At 48.6% G+C, this 11,084-nt stretch overlaps 1 protein-coding gene across 1 annotated transcript in view; it reads left to right on the forward strand.

The window, feature by feature from the left end:
* The first annotated feature begins 195 nt into the window (after positions 1 to 195).
* LOC311309875 (guanine nucleotide-binding protein G(q) subunit alpha) overlaps positions 196 to 11,084 on the forward strand; it is a 12,760-nt gene continuing 1,871 nt past the window's right edge. The window contains exons 1-5 of the mRNA XM_084439214.1: positions 196 to 1,042; positions 6,870 to 7,054; positions 8,703 to 8,857; positions 9,948 to 10,076; positions 10,636 to 10,765. Coding sequence (XP_084295340.1) covers positions 907 to 1,042; positions 6,870 to 7,054; positions 8,703 to 8,857; positions 9,948 to 10,076; positions 10,636 to 10,765 — 735 coding nt within the window. The 5' untranslated portion in view covers positions 196 to 906. The remainder of the gene's footprint in view (positions 1,043 to 6,869; positions 7,055 to 8,702; positions 8,858 to 9,947; positions 10,077 to 10,635; positions 10,766 to 11,084) is intronic.

Consider the following 11,084-nt stretch of genomic DNA (forward strand, 5'->3'; position numbering starts at 1 on the left):
ATTATATAAGAAATTACTCGGTATTTATTTATTTATTTTATTTTTTATTCCACAGGTTGAGAGAATATCTACTTCTGTGGCGTTTTTCCTTGAGAGGACTCCTCCTGCCTGTCCGACGTCACCCAGCCAGCAGCAGCTAGATGGTCTCTGGAATAAAAATACATGAACGGGTTGAGAAGGAGAGACTGACTGGAAACCACTTCGGTCCATCGTTCACTTCGTCCAAGCACGCCGACTGGATAATTCACTGTTTACACCTTTTTAAGGGCATGCGGATGGTGCTATTTGCAGTTGATCGAAGCCCACCTGGGAGGGGTGGGTGGCTTTCTCGGTTCCTTAGCCTCTAGAGATAACTGTATTCCAGCCTAGCGGATTGGAGTGAAAGTCCGCCATATTCTGTTTTACCACGCCCGGGAGTCGAGCCGTTGGAAAGAAAGCGGACAGGTCTATTTGTGTATTTTCTCATTGTCCTCGCACACGCGTGATACATTGGACATAATATAGCCCTTACCAATCAAGACAAAGATAATCGTTGAAAAGACTTGAAAGGGAGGGCGTCTGGCCAAGAAGGGAATGTCTAACAAGATCTTACTGAAGACTTCGGAGGTTATATGTCTTAAAAGGATCTGTTGATCATATTAGTGAAAGCTGATTATTCCAACCAGGATTTTTACAGCTTTTCTGTTTAAACTCCGGCTTGAGCCACTACTATTTGCTGACAGGCGATCAGAACGGGGGGGAGGGGGGTAATCATTTCTCCAATACATTTTCCTTTCCCCCCTTCAGTCAATGTTCTCTTCCCTGTTTTTCTGCAGATGAATGAGGGTGTGCTTTCCTCATACTTTAGCAATTAATTGAAACGGGAGCATTGGACGAAATAGAAACAAAAAGCGTGTTTTCAAAGAAATGACCCTGGAGTCCATAATGGCGTGTTGCCTCAGCGAAGAGGCGAAAGAAGCCAGGCGGATCAACGACGAGATCGAGAGGCAGCTCCGCCGGGACAAGAGGGACGCTCGCCGGGAGCTGAAGCTGTTGCTTCTCGGTAAGACAGACCCCCGTCGGAGAGGCCGATGGTGGTGATGCCCAAGTGGAATTTTGTCCACTAGACCAGTGATACTTCTGCGACGCAGCTTCCAACTCCACCACACACACACACACACACACACACACACACACACACACACACATACCTCTAGGAATTTAAAGTGTGGGCACAGGCCTTATTTTAAAGCCACCACATTTGAATATACGAGATACGCCTATTGCTTAGGCAGCCTAAACAGCTGCACCGTGCACCGATTTCAGGGCAGTGATAGTGTAATTAAAGTGGGCCTCTAGGCTCACTAGATAGGTCTATAATTACCTAACAATATAGCCAATAGGCCTGAATATCTGTGCTTTATGCTAGCAATGCAGGTGGTTTCCGTCAGTCTACAAATGAGGCCAAAGTCTGGGCGTTTTATTGATAGCAATTACAGGAGTACAGAGGTCCAGAGGTAGGTTATTATTTACCTGTTTGACGGAATTTATCTGGTCCTGGCAGAAACACACCCAGTAGGCTTAACCCAAACTATGTCTACCTGCCCACACACACACCACCTACAACACACCTGAAAGAACAACAGACCTCCCCTTCAGTAATGTCTGTGTCTTGTAGCCTATGTAATGTACTTGCATTTACTGACATGAGTTTAAGGCTTGTATGGGTTTTAAATGGGTTAAGTGGATCTGGGGTGTTTTCTGGAGAACCATTTCCTGGTTTGTCAGTGTGTACGTCTGTGGACAGGGGGCTCTGAGTCCACTGTGTTGCCCAGCAACAGTTCAGTGTCTTATCACAGTAAAATAACAATGACAATCATAGCCCAGTGTCGTTACAGTGCTATTACATTGCTGTCACAGAGTCCTTTCGGAGAAATCCAGTGACCGTCGGACCACTAATTCGGCCTTGTTGTTGGGGTTCAGGCATAGTGAACTTTCACTGTCGCCTTACTGCCCTCCACCATTCTGCAGCATATATAATCCACTCATTTAACCATTAAGACATCTATTTCCTGACCTGAATAACACCACACACACACTTCTCAAATTTCCTCCTACAGGGATTATTAAAGTTCATATCTATCTATCTCGAACACAGAAGCTCCTCTGGGACCAAGCATGGCCACATACACCCCTGACACACTCCTCACACACATTATACACAAACAAACCCAACACATACCCTTAATACACCCACCACACACACACACCTCACTCACATACCCCTGAAACACGCACACTGCTCGGCCTTCAGACTGGCTGTGGCCTACGTCTGTCACGAAGGCCAGTAAGTCCTCAGGGCGGCCAACGTAATGATGACCTCACTGGGTTGATGGTCCAGATTGATGTGTCCGTCTCTACTGGAGGCCCCTGGCCTGTCCTGGGTTTGTGGCGTTGAGTCTGGAGGCCCCTGGCCTGTCGTGGCGTTGAGTCTGGAGGCTCCTGGCCTGTCCTGGTGTTGTGGCGTTGAGTCTGGAGGCCCCTGGCCTGTCGTGGCGTTGAGTCTGGAGGCTCCTGGCCTGTCCTGGTGTTGTGGCGTTGAGTCTGGGGCCCCTGGCCTGTCGTGGGGTTGTGGTGTTGAGTCTGGAGGCCCCTGGCCTGTTGTGGGGTTGTGGTGTTGAGTCTGGAGGCCCTGGCCTGTCATGGGGTTATGGCGTTGAGTCGTCAGAGACGGCCTCCACGCCTTCTGCTCTTTGCTGCTCATTACTCTGTAGTTAGTCTGTTCCTCTAAACCAGGGGTGTCAAACTCATTTTGCTTCAGGGGCCACATAGAGCCCAATCTGATCTCAAGTGGGCCGGGCCAGTAAAATAATAGCAAAATAACCTAGAAATAACGTCAACTCCAAATCTTTACCTTTGTTTTTCAATATTTCAATATTATGCCTTAATTTATCATTTAGCCTATATATGTGCATTATAACTCACAGATCACAGTGGATCTACAAAGGCACAAAACATTTATTCACAGATAGGCCTATGGAACTGAAAAAATGGCATTTCACTTTGATTAAAACAACTTGTTTATTTTAATGTACAGTAGATACATTTTCACATCTGACCACCTGAACTGACTCACCACACTATGCACAAACTAAAGTGGGAGCTATGAAGAACGTTATCACCCTGCCTTGTAAATGTATTAAATTTGTACATTTCAAAAACCCATAAAAGTGATAGCAGTGCATGAGCAATAGAGTTACACCAGACCAAACTATTTTGTGCTGAAGCTGCTGACTGATATTATACTGCACAATGTTCATGGTCTTTAAATATTACATTACCACAGTAAATGTTATTTTTAACAGAACTGTATTCTTCAGAGTGCTCTCATCAATTGCAACCGAAAATGCAACAAATGACTTGACTTTGTGATTCATTTGGCTGTCCAAGTCTGCCGAGAGATCTGAAATTCTATCTGCGACAGTGTTCCTCGTTAGGCTAATGTTGGCAAAGGCCTGTCGCTTTTCAGGGCACACGATTTCTGCAGCCTTCAGCATGCATGTTTTCACGAACTCGCCCTCAGAAAATGGCTTGGATCCTAACATTAACTCGTTAGCAATAAGGTAGCTAGCTTTCACCGCTGCATCACTGACCTCTCGGCTACGGGTAAAAACAGACTGCTGTTTCTTCAGACCCACTAACAATTCATTTATCTTCTCTATTCTCAGTTGTCCTCGCAAATGGTTGTATTTTTCACCATGATGAGTCTCATAGTGGCGTCGAATATTATATTCCTTGAGCACTGAAACTTGCTGATTACACACCAAGCACACAGGTTTCCCTTTCACTTCTGTGAATAAATAAGAATCAGTCCATTTTTCTTGGAAAACTGCACTCTGTGTCAACTTTTCTCCGTTTTGACAGACATTTTGGTAATGACGGTGCAACCGTGGGTAATTTTGACAACAAGAGCTTAATAACGATAAGGCAAGATTGCCAGATGATTCTGGGCGCGTTGCTGTCACGTGCTGTTTATTTCCGGATCTCTCGTTATGTCAGTGCGACCTCTGCTGGACAAATTTGGAATATCTGTTCCTTTTTATTAATTTTGGACGTCGTCTCGTGGGCCGGTTTGAACCATCTGGCGGGCCGGTTTTGGCCCGCGGGCCGTATGTTTGACACCCCTGCTCTAAACCCTCTCTGTCGCTCTGAGACAAGAAAATGAAACTGACCACAAGGTACGACTTACAATGGCCGTTAACGACCTAGTCATTCTCTCTCTCTCTCTCTCTCTCTCTCTCTCTCTCTCTCTCTCTCTCTCTCTCTCTCTCTCTCCTTCTCCTTCCCTCACTACCTTTTGTTCACTCTTATCATGTTTATGGTCATTCATTCTCAGCTGATAGGATAATAATCATATCTACTCGCTAATCTCGTCTTTCTGTGCTGAGCCGGGTATGGGTTGGGTCCACACGGGGCCTAGTGGAGGTCTGGAAGTGTAGCCTCACTCTCTGCTCCTGCTACCTGACCCTCGCCCAGTAAGGACGTCCACAGCCCCGAGTCTGGCCTCCCTCTCTCTGGGTTGTCTCATGGGCGTCAGCTATAAAGTCAAAGACAATATAGACTTTATATAGACTTTAAAACCACACTATAATAAGTGAAATAAGTGAGTTCTCTGTGTGTGTGTATATGTGCGTGTGTGCGCTCTCTACAAACTGCCTCCATTACCAGTGGATCAGTGATGGGGGGGGGGGGAGTGGGGTTTGCTCCATATAGCTCCATTAACCTATATACAAGCTTGATTGAGATTTTCCAGCTCTAATTGCTTTGTGTCCCCCGAGGAACTCTGAACACAGTACATTCTAACTGGGAGCAGGTTTGAGAGTTGGAGTTGAGCTGTGTAGAGCAGCCCGGGAAGCAGGAACTAGGCTAGTAGCGCAGGGTGGGCAAGGCTGGCCACACACACTTTCACGTTGCCCACCTGATTGATTCTGTCCGAGCCATTCTGAATTAAAATGGTTCCATTTGCCGTAAACACGATTCAGAACTGCGCTGAATGTTGCGTGAGCGGCCGCCCAGAGACAGACGCGGTCCTGGGAGCGGTCCTGGGGTCAGCCTGGACAGAGACAGAGACCCCCGACCTGCTGTGTGAGCTGCTGGTCTGGTCTGGTCATCATGACTCACGAGTCAGTCTTTAAACGCTACGCTCAACTTTCGGAGGCGGAGATCTGGAAAGTCTGGCATCGCGAGACTAGGTCATCAGGAACCCAACCCTGTAGCCTGGACAGAGACCCCAGACCTGCTGTATGAGGGTGTAAAGGAAACACAGCAAATGAGTGTGCCACACACACGCACACACACACACACACACACACACACACAGAGTAGCTCAGCTGGCTGTATGCATCAGCTTTGAAATTAACCCTAAATTGGATACTTCCTCCAGCGATGGAGAGAGGAGACTGAAGAAGTGACTGGTATGTAACCCTAACCCTACTGGGGAGAGTGGGAAGAGCACTATCAACAACGCAGGAAGAGAGAGGAATGGAGGGATAGATAGATAGATAGATGATAGATAAAAATGTGAGAGATGGAGGGAGAGAGAGGAAAAAGGGGGAGAGCTGCAGAGAGATGGAGGAGGGGTAGAGAGGTCGAGAGAGATGAAGAGGATACGAGAGTGAGCGGACTTCAGACACGGGGTGGGGCGGGGTCGAACCCTGGACGAGCGCGACGCATCCGACGAGCGAGCGTTCTGAAATCTGCGACACGCGTTCCGAAACGACCCCGGGCGGAGGAGGAGGAGGAGGAGGGCGAGGAGGAGGAGGGCGAGGAGGAGGTTCTGGTTTCAGGGGCGCTCCGGTTCTGAGAGCGCCTCCGCCCGGGCCGGGCCGCCGTTGAAGAGTGCATCCCTGGCTCGGGTCCCGCGGTGACACCGGACCCCCTATTATGACCCTCCGCTCACACACGCCCCCACGCTGCGGTGATTCAGCACAGCTCTGATGGGCACTCAGCAGGCCCACTCTCTCTCACACACACACACACACACACATACACACACACACACACACACATACAGAGTGCATTACCTCATCTCTCTGCTCCTGAAATGACTGGAGCCCAGAGATGGTGATGATGTCACTGGTGATGAACTCTGGCCGGCCCTCAAGTCTACCGCTGCAGGGTTACTGGCACGGCCGTTCATCACCGCCATCTCCGCACGTCGCCATCTTGCTTGAACCCATTCCGCCCTGTCGCCCCCCCCCCAGGGGGGGGTCCTGAATCAGAACATGGTCTACATGGTTTAGGGAATAAACGTTTGTTTCTGCGCAGGGGTTGAAAGTCGCACGCATTCCCTGTTCCGTCCCGGGCCATTGTGGAACCGAGATGCGCAAGGTTCTCCGGGCCTTTCTGAGACTGAAGGGGGAAGAGTTGGGGTTATGGAGAGTTCTCCTTCAGCTGGGAACCTCCGGGAGATCTCCACAGCCAGACTGTTATACCCGAAGCACCCAAATAGTTCTGGTAGCCATGGAAACTACTGAGATGTTGTTCTTGGTCTCAGACCAGACCAAGCAAGCCCACGATCCGAGACGAAAGGAGATACAGACTGTGTGTGTGTGTGTGTGTGTGTGTGTGTGTGTGTGTGTGTGTGTGTGTGTGTGTGTGTGTGTGTGAGACGGTAAGTGAGTGAGCGTATACACAGACATAGGGAGGACTAAATCTAACTGCTCAGATGTCAGACTAGTAAATTATGTCATCTTTCCCCCTCTCCTTCTCTCTTCTCTCTCCTCTCCCTCTCCTCCCTCCCCTCTCCTCCTCTCCCTCTCCATCTCCTCTCTCTCCTCCTCCTCTCCCTCCTGCTCTCTTCCTCTCCTCCTCTCCTCTCCTCCTCTCAGGTACTGGTGAGAGTGGGAAAAGTACCTTCATCAAGCAGATGAGGATCATCCATGGGTCTGGCTACACAGACGAGGACAAGAGAGGCTTCATCAAGCTGGTCTACCAGAACATCTTCACCTCCATGCAGTCCATGATCCGGGCCATGGAGACCCTCTACATCCCCTACAAATACGAGCACAACAAGGTAGGGGTGGCCAGAGGGGCGTGGGGAGGGCAGCCTGGAAGTGCGTGTGTGTGTGAGTGTGTGTGTGCCCGCGTGTGCGCATGCTTCTGCAGGAGAGAGGGTGAGGGTACGAGGAGTGTATCTTCCATATAACAGAGGTTGACTATCTTCTATATAACAGCCAACCGCAATCACTTCCTGTCTGTTTTGGTTTCCTGTCTGTCTCATCACATCCCTCTCAGCCTCTGGTATTCGCCGGTCAGGGATCTGTGAGGGAGAATGAAAAAGACAGAGTAGAGTGAGGTAGAGAGCTTCTGTGGACTTCTAATAGCAAAACCTTGCCCTGGTGTTTTCAGCTAAGAGACCCTGCTAAAGTAGAATTGAGTAAAGTAGAGTCCTGTGCGATGCTCGCTGGTGTTTAGGATACAGCCAGTCAGTCAGTCCGTCTGTCCAGACCTTGGTCCCAGTGGAATTCCTCTACCGGTCGATGTTTGTACGACCTGTGTGTACGGTCGGTTTGAGTCCCTCCAGACCGCAAAGCGTCTGAACGTGGTCACCCTGTCACTTCAGCTCTCCGAGTGAAAAAAAGTGACTACTTCTCTTTCCACATCAGCTGCTAGAGGAGTGAAACCCAGCCCACCCTCTCCCCAGGAACCGCTTCAAATTCACTGGAAATGCCTTCGTCACTTCCTCCTCCGGGTCACCTCTGGTCTAACGCGATTGGACAAGGTGAACACACGCGCTCTTCACAGCTGTTTCCAATCCAGCGATGTCAGAGGAAGGAAGTGAATGGAGGAAGGTGGCGTCAGAGCTGGAGCACTGGGTTGTTAAAGCCTTTTATTTAAGGTGCGGAGTGACAACATTTCGACGTCAGTCGACGTCATCTTCACCACGTCGGGCCAAGATGTACTACCGACATCGAAGCGTTGTAACTGTATAGCACCTTAAATAAAAGCCTTTAATAGCCGAGCGCTCCAGCGATTCCTCTCGGGCGGCTACCACAGATGTCCTGCTCCTGAGAAGCACCGTCCAGCTGACGCGCGGCGGGATCCCTTTATTATTGTTGCATCAAAGGGAGTCGGCGTTGAGCCGGGCTCTCTCTCAGAAATCCAGTCTCTCAAATCCAGGTGAACTGGAGCAGCTTTACAGGTGTTTGGCAAGTTCTCCAGTGCCAGGTCCCCCCTGGCTAAAAAGAGGGGTTGGACCTCAAGGGTCTGGCCTGGTTAAATAAAGGTGACATGAAGAAAGAATATAGCGGGCCAGACTCTATTCTGTGGTGCCATCTTAGAGAGATAATTAGCTTGCGCCGGTCGCGTGACTCCAGAGATTTCCAGCTCAATCTGGGACGAGATCATTTCTCTTTTCTTAAATAACACCGGCTCCATCAGGACTGGGACTCCACTGGTTGGGCCAACCTTGCGCCTCGGGCTCTGAGATATTAGAACTCTTTTTTTTCAAAACTCTGAGAAGTAGAACTCTTGAGATGTGGAACTGAAATGTGGAACTCTGAGATGTAGAAAGTTGAGATGTGGAACTCTGAGATGTGGAACTGTGTGTGTGTGTGTGTGTGTGTGTGTGTGTGTGTGTGTGTGTGTGTGTGTGTGTGTGTGTGTGTGCGTGCTGATGTGCGTACGTGTGTGTCATGGTGTTGTCCTCTCTCGTCCCTCAGGGCTGCGCCAACGTGGTGCGGGAGGTGGATGTGGAGAAGGTGAACGTGTTCGAGAACCCGTATGTAGACGCCATCAAGAGCCTGTGGAACGACCCGGGCATCCAGGAGTCCTACGACCGGAGGAGAGAGTACCAGCTGTCTGACTCCACCAAATAGTGAGTAGAGAGGCACAGCACAACTGTGACCCTGCCAAATAGTGAGTGGAGAGGGTAGAGCTGTGACTCTGCCAAATAGTGAGTAGAGAGGGAGGGTACAGCTGTGACTCTGCCAAATAGTGAGTAGAGAGGGTAGAGCTGTGACTCTGCCAAATAGTGAGTAGAGAGGGAGGTTACAGTTGTGACTCTGCCAAATAGTGAGTAGAGAGGTACACCTGTGACTCTGCCAAATAGTGAGTAGAGAGGGAGGGTACAGCTGTGACTCTGCCAAATAGTGAGTAGAGAGGGAGGGTACAGCTGTGACTCCACCAAATAGTGAGTAGAGAGGCACACCACAACTGTGACCCTGCCAAATAGTGAGTGGAGAGGGAGGGTACAGCTGTGACTCTGCCAAATAGTGAGTAGATAGGATGGGTATAGCTGTGACCTTGTCAAATATTGAGTACATAAAGTTTGTATAGTACCTTTTACAGCTTTTGGCATAACTGACCGCAGGTGAACTAAAAGCCTGTCTGAATAAAATCGTTTTTAGCTGCTTTTTGAAGATATGACAAGAGTCTACGGATCACAGTGATAAAGGTAGGGCATTCCACAGATTTGGTGCAATAGCGTAATAGAGAGGAAGGGTACAGGTGTGACTGCCAAATAGTGAGTAGATATAGAAAAACACTAGGTCTCATACTCACCATATAATAAGTAGATACTCTTAGATAAAAGGTTCCAAAACTGGTTCTTTGTTTGTCCCTGTGAGAGAACCATCTGAATAACCTTTTGAGAACTTTGCTTGATTCCTGGTAGAATGTTTTATTGTCTAAATGGTTCTAGTTAGAACCTTTGTTTGATGAAATGGTTCTAGCTGGAACCAGAAAGGCATTTCCCACAGGCACAACCAATAATTTTGGTTCTTGGAGGCACCTTTGTTTCTAAGATAGAGAGTACATCTATGTACTGTGAAACTGCCAAATAATGAGTAGACATAGAATATGCTAGCCATTCCAACTCTGCTAAATAGTGAGCATGGAGCCAGTGAGCTTCGGTACCTGCTAAGTTGCGCCATAGGGGCCAATCAGATGTTCCCCCGTCTCCATAGTTACCTGAACGCGCTGGACCGCATCGCGGAGCCCTCCTACCTGCCGTCCCAGCAGGATGTCCTCAGGGTCCGAGTGCCCACCACCGGAATCATCGAGTACCCCTTTGACCTGCAGAGTGTCATCTTCAGGTAGCCTCCATTAATTGTCCCTCAGGATTAAATCTTTTTTTTGTGTGTAATTAAATTGAATTAAAGGCTCCTTGTGGCATTGATGTATCACCTATAGTCCACACCACACTGATGGGGCACTAAGATGGGGCAAGCTTAAATGGGAAGATCCAAACTAGCTGAAACCTATCCAGTTCCTGTGAGATCTGAAACCCATCCAGTTCCTGTGAGATCTGAACAGTTCGAGAGAATGGGAGGTGAATGCCAGGGTGTGGGTTGGTAGTGACTTCCTGGTTGTAGTGTCATAATACAACCAGAAGGTGGAGCTGTAGCAGTATAATTTCAGTAGTGTAGTTCTCCATAGGAACTCCATCTGACATTTCTGAACTTCTTTCAAGTTATTATTGTAAGAAGTGCTTTTAAAACAACTATAATCAGTTGTTCAATAAAATAATGGGTGGTATCAAACCTGAATCAAAGGCTATTATCCCTGTTTTCGAAGAGAGTTGGCCAAATGGGTCGGCTCTAGAGGAAGTTGACCTCTCAGGCCGTCTCTGATTGGCTGTGTGTTTCCTGCCAGGATGGTGGATGTGGGAGGTCAGAGGTCAGAGAGGAGGAAGTGGATCCACTGTTTTGAGAACGTCACCTCCATCATGTTCCTGGTGGCCCTGAGCGAATATGACCAAGTGCTGGTGGAGTCAGACAACGAGGTGAGTCTGTCAACATTATCTAACACACACGTACACACACACACACAGACACACACACACACACACACACACCCCACTATCCATCATTATCTAACACTCACACACACACACACACACACACACACCACTATCCATCATTATCTAACACACACACACACACACACCACTATCCATCATTATTTAACACACACACACACACACACACACACACACACACCACTATCCATCATTATCAAACACACATGACTATCCTGCACTTTCACACACCTGGACCACAAAGGTACTATACCTGGACCCCTACACACACTCACACACACCT

The sequence above is a fragment of the Borostomias antarcticus genome, assembly GCF_949987555.1.
Source record: "Borostomias antarcticus genome assembly, chromosome: 6".
Classification (NCBI taxonomy): Eukaryota; Metazoa; Chordata; class Actinopteri; order Stomiiformes; family Stomiidae; genus Borostomias; species Borostomias antarcticus.